Source organism: Bufo bufo, chromosome 3, assembly GCF_905171765.1.
Source record: "Bufo bufo chromosome 3, aBufBuf1.1, whole genome shotgun sequence".
NCBI lineage: Eukaryota > Metazoa > Chordata > Amphibia > Anura > Bufonidae > Bufo > Bufo bufo.
Window position 1 is genome coordinate 131,192,128 of NC_053391.1, and position 16,887 is coordinate 131,209,014.

Sequence of the window (16,887 nt, forward strand, 5' to 3'; positions counted from 1 at the left end):
CGGTAAACAGGAGCAGTGTGCAGTGCAGTAATGCAGGGGTAACAGCCAGCGGTACACAGGAGCAGTGTGCAGTGCAGTAATACAGGGCAGCGGTACACAGGAGCAGTGTGCAGGGCAGTAATACAGGGCAGCGGTACACAGGAGCAGTGTGCAGTGCAGTAATGCAGGGGTAACAGCCAGCGGTACACAGGAGCAGTGTGCAGGGCAGTAATACAGGGCAGCGGTACACAGGAGCAGTGTGCAGTGCAGTAATACAGGGGCAACAGCCAGCGGTACACAGGAGCAGTGTGCAGAGCAGTAATACAGGGCAACAGCCAGCGGTACACAGGAGCAGTGTGCAGGGCAGTAATACAGGGCAACAGCCAGCGGTACACAGGAGCAGTGTGCAGAGCAGTAATACAGGGCAACAGCCAGCGGTACACAGGAGCAGTGTGCAGGGCAGTAATACAGGGCAGCGGTACACAGGAGCAGTGTGCAGTGCAGTAATGCAGGGGTAACAGCCAGCGGTACACAGGAGCAGTGTGCAGAGCAGTAATACAGGGCAACAGCCAGCGGTACACAGGAGCAGTGTGCAGTGCAGTAATACAGGGCAACAGCCAGCGGTACACAGGAGCAGTGTGCAGGGCAGTAATACAGGGGCAACAGCCAGCGGTACACAGGAGCAGTGTGCAGGGCAGTAATACAGGGGCAACAGCCAGCGGTACACAGGAGCAGTGTGCAGTGCAGTAATACAGGGCAACAGCCAGCAGCTGCAGTGCAGTAGTAACACAGGAGCAGACAGCAGTACACATAAGCAGGGTGCAGCTGCAGTGGACAGTAATACAGGAGTAGTAGTGTAGTACAGTAGTGAGCAGTGCAGCACAGTAGTGTGAAGTACAGTAGTGAGCAGTACAGAGTAGTGTAGTACAGTATTGAGTATAGTAGAGTATTATAGTACAGTAGTGAGCAGTGTAGTACAGTATTGAGTATAGTACAGAGCAGTGTAGTACAGTATTGAGTGCAGAGCAGTGAGCAGTACAGAGCAGTGTAGTACAGGACAGAGTAGTATAGTACAGTAGTGAGCAGTGTAGTACAGTATTGAGTACAGGACAGAGCAGTGTAGTACAGTATTGAGTACAGGACAGAGCAGTGTAGTACAGTAGTGAGTGCAGTACAGAGCAGTGTAGTACAGTAGTGAGCAGTGTAGTACAGTGATGAGTACAGTACAGAGCAGTGTAGTACAGTATTGAGTGCAGTATAGAGTACAGTACAGAGCAGTGTAGTACAGTAGTGAGTGCAGTATAGAGTACAGTACAGAGCAGTGTAGTACAGTATTGAGTACAGTACAGAGCAGTGTAGTACAGTAGTGAGTAGTATAGTACAGTATTGAGTGCAGTACAGAGCAGTGTAGTACAGTATTGAGTATAGTGCAGTGTAGTACAGTAGTGAGCAGTATAGTACAGTAGTGAGTGCAGTACAGAGCAGTGTAGTACAGTAGTGAGCAGTGTAGTACAGTATTGAGTGCAGTACAGAGCAGTGTAGTACAGTATTGACTATAGTGCAGTGTAGTACAGTATTGAGTATAGTGCAGTACAGAGCAGTGTAGTACAGTAGTATAGTGCAGTGCAGTACAGAGCAGTGTAGTACAGTATTGAGTATAGTGCAGTGTAGTACAGTATTGAGTGCAGTACAGAGCAGTGTAGTACAGTATTGACTATAGTGCAGTGTAGTACAGTATTGAGTATAGTGCAGTACAGAGCAGTGTAGTACAGTAGTATAGTGCAGTGCAGTACAGAGCAGTGTAGTACAGTATTGAGTATAGTGCAGTGTAGTACAGTAGTGAGTGCAGTACAGAGCAGTGTAGTACAGTAGTGAGCAGTGTAGTACAGTATTGAGTGCAGTACAGTATTGACTATAGTGCAGTGTAGTACAGTAGTGAGTAGTATAGTACAGTATTGAGTATAGTGCAGTACAGAGCAGTGTAGTACAGTATTGAGTATAGTGCAGTGTAGTACAGTATTGAGTGCAGTACAGAGCAGTGTAGTACAGTAGTGAGTAGTATAGTACAGTATTGAGTATAGTGCAGTACAGAGCAGTGTAGTACAGTATTGAGTATAGTGCAGTGTAGTACAGTATTGAGTGCAGTACAGAGCAGTGTAGTACAGTAGTGAGTATAGTACAGTACAGAGCAGTACAGGACAGAGTAGTATAGTACAGTAGTGAGTAATAGTACAGTATTGAGTATAGTGCAGTACAGAGCAGTGTAGTACAGTAGTATAGTGCAGTGCAGTACAGAGCAGTGTAGTACAGTATTGAGTATAGTGCAGTGTAGTACAGTATTGAGTGCAGTACAGAGTAGTATAGTACAGTAGTGAGTAATAGTACAGTATTGAGTGCAGTACAGAGCAGTGTAGTACAGTAGTATAGTGCAGTACAGAGCAGTGTAGTACAGTAGTATAGTGCAGTGCAGTACAGAGCAGTGTAGTACAGTAGTATAGTGCAGTGCAGAGCAGTGTAGTACAGTATTGAGTATAGTGCAGTGTAGTACAGTATTGAGTGCAGTACAGAGCAGTGTAGTACAGTAGTGAGTATAGTGCAGTGCAGTGTAGTACAGTAGTGAGGTGGACACTGCATCCTGTCAGGTAGACCGCTTTTCCCGCCTCCTCCATGCACAGTGACAGGTGACTGCACAGAGGTGACCCCCGCACACAGCCCGTATATAGCAGCTCCCCGCACACAGCTCTCATAGGGTGAGCGGAAGTGACCGCCGCAGGACAAGGTGTCTCACTCATCCCTGCAGGACATGAGGGTGTAACGTGCCGCCGCTGAGGTAAAGAAGAAGAAGAAGCCGCCGCCGCCGCCGCACTCTGCTCCCTGCTCTTCCCGGGCGCTATGGATCTCCAGGGCGTGGAGGTGTCGGTGTGGCCGGCCGCGAGCTGCAGGAGTCTGCCGGACGAGGACAAGGTGTGCCCGCTGCGCGGAACAGTCCAGGGGCTGCAGGAGGAGATGGAGGACTTCAGGCGCGGGGTGGAGAGGCAGCTGGAGGACGTGCTGAGGCTGGCCGGGCCGCTCTCCCGTTCTGTCACCGACCTGCAGTGCGAGAACCGGCGCCTACGGGAGCAGGTGGAGAAACTCAGCCGCCAGGTGGAGGCACTGAGCCGGGCAGCAGGGCAGAGCGGGGAGGGGCAGACCAGGTACTCCAGCCATGCCCTGCTGTCAGTGTCCGCCAAAGCCCAGGTCAGTGCCCGCTTCATCCGTACTGCACACGTCCCTTAGAGGGGAGTTCCACTTTCAATGCATGTTGTCCTGTGCAGAATGTATGCTGGGTGCAGTGTGTGGCATGGCAGGGGCATTCAGTGCAGGACAAAAGAGGGTACACGTACATGCGACCTTTCATCTTATGTATTTCAATATTGTCGCAATGTGAAAAAGATCTGACTTGGATGTATTTTTTTGTGAGCATCCCAGCATGTCGCGTTGCGACACCATTGAGATATATTGTGCACTTTTCTTCTTGCCGTGTAGCCCTCGATTGTCAGTGGTGTCACTGGTATATACCGCCACATAACCTACGCAAAAAATCCTGACCTCAGGTCACAAGTCACGTGTGACGTGCGACTCGCCCGCGACTTTTCTGTGGCTTGTTTGTGCTTTCACAGCCAAATCAATGCTCTAAAAGTTAGACAAGTCTCACGTAATTTTATTTATTTTTTTGTCGCAATTTTGGTGTCAGACTTTTTTTTTATTTTTATTCCCCTTCAGTTTTTGGCAAAAAAAATAACTCCAATTCCAGATGTTACCTGGAAGTCTTTGGGAAATATCAAAGCAGGACTAAAAGGGTCTTTTGTGATGTTTTATTTTTTTCACCTTTTTACAGTCCGTTTTTTTTTTTTACTCAATGGCGTATTATTAGAATTGCAACAAGCTCAGGGTCTGGCGGATTTTTTCCTACATTGTCTGGCATTTTTCTCCCATTGACATCTATTGCGTGCAGCTCTATTTGTCCGGCCGAATCATCCTGGGGAGCTGCCAGATATCCGCCTGACCCCATTATATAGTCAGTGGAGTCGGTGGGCATTCCACTGACGTCTGGCGGTGCCGGATCCAGAGACCTTCGGCAGGCTGTTCTTTGCCGGGACCGTCGGCAGTGTGAAACCTTAGCTACTTTCACACCGGTGGCGCAGCGATCCGGCCGCCTGTCTCTAAAAGGTTCCCCATCACTGGTTTGCGGGATTTAATTAGCTTGTAATGATCCAGTGGATTATTTTCGCATGCTGTGTCTTCGTCAGGGTCACTCACACCGTCTTTCTGTAGCCTGAAAAGCTAAAGGTTTTTTTTCTCCTACCATGATTGAACCAGCTATGGACTGGCACACCTTTTAATTGGTCAGCCAGTGAACAGCAACGTTTCATTTTGAGGGCTTGAAAACGCAGCCACCGCAAGCAATTGATGGCACGCTGTAGCGCCACAGCCTGGTCAGAACCAGTGCCGTGGGCCAGACCCCCACCAATCAGATATTGATGACCTACCCCGAAGATAGTGTTGTGATGTGTACGGTATGAGTGCTGGAAGGTGTGTATATCCCACCCAGATACCTCGGCTGGGTGAGATAAATAAAATCCAGAAAGCTGCAGAGGTTTCGGCAAAGCGTAGTTTGATGAGACAGTTTTATTTACATTTTGTTCTGGGCTGGATTTCATTTGGACTGGCGGATAGGTTTGGTAGTGGGATCTGCCAGTCCATACCCTTCCAGTCCGGGTATTGTCTTTTACCTGAGGTCATCGCAGGTGAGGCCTGCTGTAATCGTGGAGGCATAAAACCAACCCTCTGTGAGAGAGCGAAAACCTGGAAACAGAGGCTCTGTGCGGTCTCAGCCAGGAGGGCTGAGGGGCCACGAGGCTTTGTAAAGCCTTAAGTTTTGGGGGCCCAGCAACGCCTACAGAAAAAGGGTTGTACGGTCAGAGTCGGGAGGACTTCTGGACCATCTCCCCCAAGGGTGCTGTTGAGGTCACAGCCTGGAGGCTGCTGGACCGTATATGGCTGAGGAAGCCTGATCTCGTCCCTGTCTGGACTTGTGTCTGATGAGCAGACCTGCTAAGGCTTGGAGCCTGAGACCCTGTGCTTAGAGCTGAGTCAGGGAAAACTACTGTGTATTAGGGTCCATTCACACGTCCGCAAATGGGTCCACAGGTGTTCCGCAATATCGGGAACGGGTGCAGACACATTCATTCTCTATGGGGCCGGAAGAGATGCGGAGAGCACACTATGTGCTGTCCGCATTTCTGGAGCGCGGCCCCGAACTTCCGGGCCGCGGCTCCGCCAAAAAATAGAACATGTCCTATTCTTGTCCGTAATTGCGGACAAGAATAGGCAGTTCTATGGGGGTGCCGGCCGGGTGTATTGCGGATCCGCAATACACTACGGACATGTGAATGGACCGTTAGTTAGAGCCCAGACGGGCAGGTGTTTATTTGATGCTTATGTTTGTGCGGGTGCTGAAGTGCCACAATAAAGCACCAATTTGGACATTAAATCCTGTTGTCTGCGAAGAAGTCTGTGATTGCGACCCCCCCCCCCCGAGAGAGAGCGATCCCTTACAGTAGATTATCAATATTGTACTTACAGAAAACCCCTTTTACTTTTTTAGCAATTTGTGCTACAGTAGCTTCTCTGTGGTATCGAGCTAGACACCTTAGCCTTTACCCCCCCACACATGTCAGTGAGTCTTGGACACCCATGACTCCAGTTGTCCTTCTTGGACCACTTTTGTGCCACCCACTGCATACTGGGATCACCCCAGAAGAACTTGTAATTTGACCCAGTTGTGTACTCATGGCAATTTGACCCTTGTCAGTCTCTTAGATCCTTAGGGTGCTGACATGTATTGCTTGAGGCACGGTTACCAGTAATTGCAACTTGTAAAATAGGTGCCGTCCACATGTGGCTGTGCAATTAGCCACGGCTTCAGCCTCCCATATAATAGCGCCCTGAAGCTTGACCGTTTATTCAGGCAGTGATGGTCACTGCGGCCATTTCAGACCTATTGTTTAGAGGCAGTGCCCTGAGTCATTTCAACTTCAACTTACTACCTAATATATCCCACCTGTTGACAGGTGTCATTGTCACTTCACCTTTCAGTGGTTTTCGTCTGGGCTTCAGGGTGCAGCTCTCGAAGCCAAAACCAGGAGTGGGCATTCTACATGTCCTCTCCGGGCTTTGGCTTCAAAAACCTACTCTTAGGCCCCCTGCACACAACCGTTTTTTTTCCCCGTTTACTGGCCGTTTTTTGCCTTCCATATACGGAACCATTAATTTCAATGGTTCCGCAAAAAAAAACAATGTACTTCGTATGCATTCCGTTTCCGTATTTCCGTTTTTCTGTTCCGTTTGAAGATAGAACATGTCCTATTATTGCCCGCAAATCACGTTCTGTGGCTCCATTCAAGTCAATGGGTCCGCAAAAAAACTGAACACATACGGAAATGCATCCGTATGTCTTCCGTTCCATTTTTTGCGGAACCATCTATTGAAAATGTTATGCCCAGCCCAATTTTATCTATGTAATTACTGTATATGCCATATGGAAAAACGGAAACACAACGGAAATGGAACAACGGATCCGTGAAAAACGGACTGCAAAACACTGAAAAAGCCATACAGTCGTGTGCAGGAGGCCTAAGGATCCGCAACACACACATGCCCGGCACCCCTATAGAAATGCCTATTCTTGTCCGCAAGCTGCGGACAAGAATAGGACATGTTCTATGTTTTGCGGAGCTGCGGACCCGAAGATCGGGGCCGCGCTATGCGAATGCTACATGTGTGCTGTCCGCATCCATTCCATCCCCATAGAAAATGAATGGGTCTGCACCCGTTCCGCAAAATTGCGGACGTGTGAATGGAGCCTAAAAAGGGTTTTCCAGGATTTTTTAAAATCCTCTGGATAGGTTATCAGTATCTGATAGGTGGAGGTCCCACATCTGGGACCTCCGCCGATCAGCTGTTTTGAAAAGGCAGCGGCACTCCCGTGAGGTCGGCTGCCTTCTCGAAGCTCACCAAGCACAGCGCCAAACATTGTATAGCGGCTCTGCATGGTATCACAGCTCGGCCCTATTCTCTGGAATGGGGCTGAGCTGCTCCTAGGCCATATTACACATGAACGTGTCGTCACTCAGCCTAGGAAAAGCAGAGAGAAGACCACGGATCAGCTGAAGTTCCGGGTGTCATAACCCCACCCATCAGATACTGATGACCTATCCTTAGGATAGGTCATCAGTATAAAAATCTCATAAAACCTCTTTTAAGTCCCCCATACGCATTGGTGTATTTGTGGCTGAAGCCACCATTCTCTGCTGCTTCAGCAAACAGTCTAAAATGTGGGGGCATTAAGAGCAATGTGTGTGGGGAGCTCCCAACTCTCCCCCGACAGATGATGTCAGGGGAGAGGAGGTGCAGGCAAAGAGAACATTTTTCGCCCGATCCTTCGATTCTCCCGGGATATAAGCTGCCGCCACCGGGTGTCTGTGGTGGTTCGCATGAAGAACGTCTGCTGTCGCCAAGAGAATGAAGCATTCTACAATGTCAATTGAAATGATGAGTTAACAATGCTGGGTCCTCTAGGGCAGAGACCACCCTCTGCAGTGGCTTACCACTCTGCTGGAGCAGAGAACTTTACATAAACTCTTCTCAGATGGATTAGAGTACAATCCACTCTGTTTTGTCATTGTAGAATACAGGAACTGGATGTGTTGGTACCGGGTACGGGCACAAGAGCATTCAGATTAAGGCCTCTTTCACACGACCGTTGTGTGCACCCGTGGCCGTTGTGCCGTTTTCAGTTTTTTTTCGCGGACCCCATGACTTTCAATGGGTCCGTGGAAAAAACGGAAAATGCACCGTTTTGCAGCCGCATCCGAGATCCGTGTTTCCTGGCCGTGAAAAAAATATGACCTGTCCTATTTTTTTCACGGCCAACGGTTCACGGACCCATTCAAGTCAATGGGTCCGTGAAAGAACACGGATGCACACAAGATTGGCATCCGTGTCCGTAGGTTACTTTTTATACAGACGGATCCGAAGATCCGTCTGCATAAAAGCTTTTTCATAGCTGAGTTTTCACTTCGTGAAAACTCAGAACCGACAGTATATTCTAACACAGAAGCGTTCCCATGGTGATGGGGACGCTTCTAGTTAGAATACACTACAAACTGTGTACAAGACTGCCCCCTGCTGCCTGGCAGCACCCGATCTCTTACAGGGGGCCGTGATCAGCACAATTAACCCCTTCAGGTGCGGCACCTGAATGGGTTAATTGTACTATCATATCCCCTGTAAGAGATCAGGGCTGCCAGGCAGCAGGGGGCAGACCCTCCCCCCCTCCCCAGTTTGAATATCATTGGTGGCCAGTGCGGCCCCCCCCCCCTCTATTGTAATTATTCGTTGGTGGCACAGTGTGCGCCCCCCCCCCCTCCCTCTATTGTAATTATTCGTTGGTGGCACAGTGTGCGCCCCCCATCGGCCCCCCTCCCTCTATAGCATTAACAACATTGGTGGCCAGTGTGCGGCCTCCCATCTCCCCCCCCCCCACATCATTGGTGGCAGCGGAGTTCCGATCGGAGTCCCAGTTTAATCGCTGGGGCTCCGATCGGTAACCATGGCAACCAGGACGCTACTACAGTCCTGGTTGCCATGGTTACTTAGCAATAGTACAATAGTAGAAGATTCATACTTACCTGCTGGTGGCTGCTGCGATATTCGTGTCCGGCCGGGAGCTCCACCTACTGGTAAGTGACAGGGTCTGTGCGGCGCATTGCTAAATGAACTGTCACTTACCAGTAGGAGGAGCTCCCGGCCGGACACGAACATCGCAGCTCCCAGGTAAGTATGAATCTTTTACTATTGTACTATTGCTAGTAACCCGCTGCCACCAATGATCGGGGGGGGGGGGAGATGGGAGGCCGCACACTGGCCACCAATGTTGTTAATGCTATAGAGGGAGGGGGGGCCGATGGGGGGCGCACACTGTGCCACCAACGATTTATTACAATAGAGGGAGGAAGGGGGGGGGGGGCGCACACTGTGCCACCAACAAATTATTACAATAGAGGGAGGAAGGGGGGGGGGCGCACACTATGCCACCAACGATTTATTACAATAGAGGGAGGAAGGGGGGGGGGGGCCGCACTGGCCACCAATGATATTCAAACTGGGGAGGGGGGGGGTCTGCCCCCTGCTGCCTGGCAGCCCTGATCTCTTACAGGGGGATATGATAGTACAATTAACCCCTTCAGGTGCGGCACCTGAGGGGTTAATTGTGCTGATCACGGCCCCCTGTAAGAGATCGGATACTGCTAGGCAGCAGGGGGCAGTCATGTACACAGTTTGTAGTATATTCTAACTAGAAGCGTCCCCATCACCATGGGAACGCCTCTGTGTTAGAATATACTGTCGGAAATGAGGTTTCACGATCTAACTCATATCCGACAGTATATTCTAACATAGAGGCGTTCCCATGGTGATGGGGACGCTTCAAGTTAAAATATACCATCGGATTGGAGAAAACTCCGATCCGATGGTATAAAAGGAGTGACTTTACATTGAAAGTCAATGGGGACGGATCCGTTTGAAATGGCACCATATTGTGTCAACGTCAAACGGATCCGTCCCCATTGACTTGCATTGTAATTCAGGACGGATCCGTTTGGCTCCGCACAGCCAGGCGGACACCAAAACGACTTTTTTTTCATGTCCGTGGATCCTCCAAAAATCAAGGAAGACCCACGGACGAAAAAACGGTCACGGATCACGGAAAAACGGGACCCCGTTTTGCGGACCGTGAAAATATACTGTCGTGTGCAATAAGCCTAAGACTAACTTCAGCTATGGCAGATTCTTTTGTGGATTTCTGTTCCAGTTTCTACACCTAAAGTGTACCTCTAGTTACAAACAAGATTTCAGAAATAGTACAAGTGAATATAAGAAACTTTGTAATATAGCTCAATAAAGAATTATGCTTTCTACTTTCACTCTTCGCTGCTTCCATCTCTGTCTCAAGCCTCCGGATCCGTCACTAAAAACAATGCAAGTGAATGGATGACCCGTTTTTTGTTTAGTATCCGGATCCATTGACTTGCATTGTTTTTAGTGATGGATCTGGTTTGTTTTGATGAGAGGACACAAAACCACAGCTTGCAGTGGTTTTGTTTCCATTCAGAAAACGGAATGCTACTGGAATTGAAGACATCCTGATGCATCCTGAACGGATCTCTTTCCTTCAGAATGCATGAGGATTAAACAGCACTTTGACCTAAGTGTAGCAGAGCTAAGAAACTGTAGTTTGTGTGTGTCTCATCCAGCAGCCTCCTCCTCCCCCTCTTCTCCTCATAGACTTCAATGTTAAAAGCAGTAAAGCGAAAAGCAGTCAGATAACGAGAAAAGCAGATATCTTTACCAAGATATATTACAAAGTTTCTTATATTCACATGTACTATTAGTTTATGAAAAGTATGCTTTAAAACTTAATTTGTCGTATAGAAAAAACGCTAGATTTCATGGCGTGCGTCTGATTTTTAACTCCCCAGTATGCCTTATGTATCGCAGATTTGGTACCTATGGATTTCACTCCTTGCATTATAGATTAGTGACAAAATCTGCAGTTGAAGGTTTCCGCTTTGTCTTGGCGTTCATTAGATGACCTGTGTGGTGATTAGAGTTCAGCCCAATATCCCTGTAGAGAATGGTAAACCATGAAAACCAAAGCAGTTACAGGGCCCGTTTCTGCAAGTGATACTTTGTACCACAAAGGAATGATGCCAGTACATGACATGTTTTATACAGCGCTGCGTGTGTGTGTTATACAGTGTTACATGTTTTATACTTGTATTTTTAGATTTTCCTTTACATGAGTAAAATTTATATAATCCTGGTCAATCCCTTTTTAAGCTTTAGTTGTGAGTTAGAAACAATTTGTAGCATTTTTCTGCTATACAGCGGATGATGAACTGGTTAGGGCCGGCGTTCCTGTTAATAAATGCTCTTAATGTTTTCTAGCCACTATTCTGGAAGTTGTTGACTCGGAGCTGTGATAAATTGCTTAGATCATTCTGAATCTTTGCCATATGTTGTAAAAGCTTTATTCATATTTGTTACTTTCAATGTGTCGATTTTAGTTAATTTTTTATTTTTTTATATTGGACACTGTTGTGGAGCCTGTAAAATAATAATAAAAAAAACAACAACTCGCCTTTACCATCACCAACCCCTTTTAATGCAGCTCCACCGCTCCGTCCTCTTCCATAGGCTATAGCCAGTGATGTATTGTTGTGGTCGCAGCAGTGATGTCCCTTATACCACTCTAGCCAATCATTGGCCTCAGCGGTCTCAAGCCATACACCACTGAGGCCAGTGATCGGCTGCTGCAGTTTACGGGACATCACAGTTGCAGCTCATAACAGTAAGTCACTGACTGATTACACCGCGCAATAATGATTTTGCTACTGAGAGAAAAACATGGGATTTATACTAAAATGAGCACGCTGATTCCAAATATGAACTCGGAATTTGCTTATCACGTCTAGATTTTAACCCCTTAAAGGGGTTATCCCATCTTTTGATGTCTGCTTAATTGTGTAGTTTTTGACACAAGTATCAACTTACCCAATATAAGTGATTACCGATTCGTCCTCCCTTATATATTTGACATTCTTTTTTAGCATTGTTTACAGCCAGTTGTTATTGGTTACGGCCACCCCAGCGACATCGGAGCATTGGCCGCGCTTGCCCGCTATCCTCTTCTTTTTTTTCTACGCAGCCCGACCTGACTCTCGGGCTTGCGCATTTTCGTGCATGCGCGTTGGATTCCTGTCGTTCGTCCTTTTTATTTTTTTTAATAGAACTCTCTGCGCCTGCGCGCTTGTTAGTTCTCCTGCGCGAATGATTTCCTGCTCACACGGGAGCGCGCACGCCAGGCAAGTAGGCGGAGTCTGTAGATCAGCAGACCGCTGAACCTGAGGTCAGTCATAAGAAATCTAAATGCCCCCTGACTGAGCAGTTTAGCAAACATGAGAGAGCAGCCACGGCATGGAAAAGAGAAGGTGGGATAACCCCTTTAAGGACCTTGGCATTTTCCATTTTTGCGTTTTTGTTTTTCACTCCCCTGCATTCCCATAGTCCTAACTTTTTTAATATTTCCATTCACATAGCCTTATAAGGGCTTATTTTTTGCAGGACAAGTTGTACTTTCTAATGGCACCATTTACGGTTGCATACCATGTAGTAGGAAGCGGGAAAAAAATTCCAAATGGGATAGAATTGGGAAAAAACATAATTCTGATAAAAGTTTTTATTTTTTTACACTGTACACTATGCGGTAAAATTGAACTGTTATCTTCATTCTCCAGGTCAATATGGTTACAATGATACCACACTTATATCATTTTTCTTGCGTTTTAATACTGAAAAAAATATATATTTTATAACTATATTCTGACCCCTATAATCTTTTTGTGTTTACAGTGGGATGCGAAAGTTTGGGCAACCATGATTTTCCTGTATAAATCGTTGTTTTTTACGATAAAAAATGTCAGTTAAATATATCATATAGGAGACACACACAGTGATATTTGAGAAGTGAAATGAAGTTTATTGGATTTACAGAAAGTGTGCGATAATTGTTTAAACTAAATTAGGCAGGTGCATAAATTTGGGCACTGTTGTCATTTTATTGATTCCAAAACCTTTAGAACTAATTATTGGAACTCAAATTGGCTTGGTAAGCTCAGTGACCCCTGACCTACATACATAGGTGAATCCAATTATGAGAAAGAGTATTTAAGGGGGTCAATTGTAAGTTTCCCTCCTCTTTTAATTTTCTCTGAAGAGTAGCAACATGGGGGTCTCAAAACAACTCTCAAATGACCTGAAGACAAAGATTGTTCACCATCATGGTTTAGGGGAAGGATACAGAAAGCTGTCTCAGAGATTTCAGCTTCTGTTTCCACAGTTAGGAACATATTGAGGAAATGGAAGACCACAGGCTCAGTTCAAGTTAAGGCTCGAAGTGGCAGACCAAGAAAAATCTCGGACAGACAGAAGCGACGAATGGTGAGAACAGTCAGAGTCAACCCACAGACCAGCACCAAAGACCTACAACATCATCTTGCTGCAGATGGAGTCACTGTGCATCGTTCAACCATTCGCGGCACTTTACACAAGGAGATGCTGTATGCGAGAGTGATGCAGAGGAAGCCTTTTCTCCACCCACAGCACAAAAAGTGCCGCTTGAGGTGGGCTAAAGCACATTTGGACAAGCCAGCTTCATTTTGGAATAAGGTGCTGTGGACTGATGAAACTAAAATTGAGTTATTTGGCCATAACAAGGGGCGTTATGGAGGAAAAAGAACACAGCATTCCAAGAAAAACACCTGCTACCTACAGTAAAATATGGTGGTGGTTCCATCATGCTGTGGGGCTGTGTGGCCAGTGCAGGGACTGGGAATCTTGTCAAAGTTGAGGGACGCATGGATTCCACTCAGTATCAGCAGATTCTGGAGACCAATGTCCAGGAATCGGTGACAAAGCTGAAGCTGCGTCGGGGCTGGATCTTTCAACAAGACAACGACCCTAAACACTGCTCAAAATCCACTAAGGCATTTATGCAGAGGAACAAGTACAACGTTCTGGAATGGCCATCTCAGTCCCCAGACCTGAATATAATTGAAAATCTGTGGTGTGACTTAAAGAGAACTGTCCATGCTCGGAAGCCATCAAACCTGAATGAACTAAAGATGTTTTGTAAAGAGGAATGGTCCAAAATACCTTCAACCAGAATCCAGACTCTCATTGGAACCTACAGGAAGCGTTTAGAGGCTGTAATTTCTGCAAAAGGAGGATCTACTAAATATTGATTTCATTTCTTTTTTGTGGTGCCCAAATTTATGCACCTGCCAAATTTAGTTTAAACAATTATAGCACACTTTCTGTAAATCCAATAAACTTCATTTCACTTCTCAAATATCACTGTGTGTCTCCTATATGATATATTTAACTGATATTTTTTATCGTAAAAACCAACGATTTATACAGGAAAATCATGGTTGCCCAAACTTTCGCATCCCACTGTATGTGTACAGGGCTATGTGAGGGCTAATTTTTTGCGTGACGATCTGTTCTTTTCAGTGATACCAATTTGAAGTGTGTGCGACTTTTTGATCACTTTTTATAAAGAAATTATTGTGTTGTTGAAGTGACAATATATATATTTTTTCCCGTTACGCCATTTGCCGTATGCCATTAATATTGTTATATTTTAATAGTAGGGGCATTTTCGCACGTGGCGATGTCATGACGTTTTTTTTTTATTTGTTAAGTATTTTTATTTTAAGGAAAGGGGGGTGATTTAAACTTTTTTTTTTTTTTTTTTTTTATATATATTTGTAAAAACTTATTAGATTGCCTATTGTGTTTATTGATGTCTATATAGACACCATTGAACAGTTCATTTGCACTATACCAATACAATGCTGCCACCTAGTGGCCTGCATTGGTATAGTCATCTAATAGGCACCGAAGCCTGCTTGAGGTCTCAGCCTATTAGATCAGTGGTGGGCAAACTTTTTTGTCAACTGAGCCAAATATCGCCAAAACCACGATTGAAATTTATTTCGAGTGCCACATTTTTAATACCTAAAATATTGCGTCAACAGTACCAGTGAGGACTATTAGGGCTCATGCATACGACCGTGTGCCCGCCGTTGCCATATTGCAGGCCCCATACGGCGGGTCAGCAATACACGGGCACTGGCCGTGTGCAGCCCGCATCAAGGACCCATTCACTTCAATGGGTCCAGGATCCGGGATATGAGTGCTACAGTGTGCTTCCGTGGTGCTTCTGGCGGTGCCTCCGCACCGCAAAAAGGTAGCGCATGCACTACTTTTTTGCAGTGCGGAGGCACAGCCAGAAGCACCACGGAAGCACACTGTAGCACTCATATCCCGGATCCTGTACCCATTGAAGTGAATGGGTTCATGATGCGGGCTGCACACGGCCGTGTGCAGCCCGCATCATGGACCCATTCACTTCAGCATGCGCTACTTTTTTGCGGTGCGGGCAGTCGGATGCGGATCGCGAACCCCATTCAAGTAAATGGGTCCGCGATCCTCATGCAGCTGCCCCATGGTCTGTGTCCGTGTATTGCGGACTGCTATTTGCGGTCCGCAGCACAGGCACGGAGCCCTTACATTCGTGGGCATGACCCCAGAGTGTGTTTTTGAATACTTTTATATGTACTTTCTTTTATTTGGATCTTGATTATTATTTCATTTTATCTTTATCATTTTTTACTTTTATTAAACTTGTCTGCAGATGTGGATGACGCACTTATGGGGGATATCTGTGGATGACGCACTTATGGGGGATATCTGTGGATGACGCACTTATGGGGGATATCTGTGGATGACGCACTTATGGGGGATATCTGTGGATGACGCACTTATGGGGGATATCTGTGGATGACGCACTTATGGGGGATATCTGTGGATGACGCACTTATGGGGGATATCTGTGGATGACGCACTTATGGGGGATATCTGTGGATGACGCACTTATGGGGGATATCTGTGGATGACGCACTTATGGGGGATATCTGTGGATGACGCACTTATGGGGGATATCTGTGGATGACGCACTTATGGGGGATATCTGTGGATGACGCACTTATGGGGGATATCTGTGGATGACGCACTTATGGGGGATATCTGTGGATGACGCACTTATGGGGGATATCCGTGGATGACGCACTTATGGGGGATATCTGTGGATGACGCACTTATGGGGGATATCTGTGGATGACGCACTTATGGGGGATATCTGTGGATGACGCACTTATGGGGGATATCTGTGGATGACGCACTTATGGGGGATATCTGTGGATGACGCACTTATGGGGGATATCTGTGGATGACGCACTTATGGGGGATATCTGTGGATGACGCACTTATGGGGGATATCTGTGGATGACGCACTTATGGGGGATATCTGTGGATGACGCACTTATGGGGGATATCTGTGGATGACGCACTTATGGGGGATATCTGTGGATGACGCACTTATGGGGGATATCTGTGGATGACGCACTTATGGGGGATATCTGTGGATGACGCACTTATGGGGGATATCTGTGGATGACGCACTTATAGCATAAGATGCTATATATGTGCCCTCCACAGATATCCCCCATAAGTGCCCTCCAGTAAGTAAAGTAAAGTAATGTATTAGTGGGGGGGGAAGGGAGGAGGCAGGGACACTTGCAGCGGGGCAGGTGTAGTGCCCGGCGCTGTGCACACACCGGGGGCAGCTCCTACCTTTCTGCTGCAGGACATTTCGCTCCTCCTGAGCGGCGGCCTCTTCACCACTCCTCACATGGCCGATGTTCTGCCGAAAGTCCGCTGCTGCCCGCCCTTCTGCTGCTGTGCGCAGCGTGACATCTCACCCTCCGTCATGCGCCTCCTGCCCCGCCTGCCTGCTTCATTCATAAAGTGGAAGGAGCAGACAGACGGGGCAGGAGGCGCATGACTGACATTTTGCAAGCAGCTTGAGCGGCGCGATATGGCTGCGCGGCCGCCCACCCGCCAGCCCGAACCAAAGAGCCGCATTCAAGGATCAAAAGAGCCGCTTGTGGCTCACGAGCCGCACTTTGCCGACCACTGTATTAGATCAATGTAACAGGTTCCCCGATCTCAGCTGGGGAACGCTGTTACTGGAGCGGAAGTGCGCGACTTCCACTTCCGGACTCTGCAGATGCCGTGGTCACATTTGACCACGGCATCTGAAAGGGAAAAAGTATGCGATCAGCCTTATGGCTGATCGCATACATGTGCCGCGGGTCTCTGCTATTTAAAATAGCAGAAACC

General features: G+C 47.2%; 1 protein-coding gene across 3 annotated transcripts in view; it reads left to right on the top strand.

Annotated features, from left to right (window-relative positions):
- Nucleotides 1–2,526: 2,526 nt before the first annotated feature.
- The window catches only part of SMTNL2 (smoothelin like 2), a 137,418-nt gene continuing 123,057 nt past the window's right edge, over nucleotides 2,527–16,887 (top strand). The window contains exon 1 of one of the 3 annotated variants that reach the window (XM_040423584.1): nucleotides 2,527–3,216. In XM_040423584.1, coding sequence (XP_040279518.1) covers nucleotides 2,872–3,216 — 345 coding nt within the window. In that variant the 5' untranslated portion in view covers nucleotides 2,527–2,871. The remainder of the gene's footprint in view (nucleotides 3,217–16,887) is intronic. The other 2 variants (XM_040423582.1, XM_040423583.1) reach the window with 2 other exon arrangements.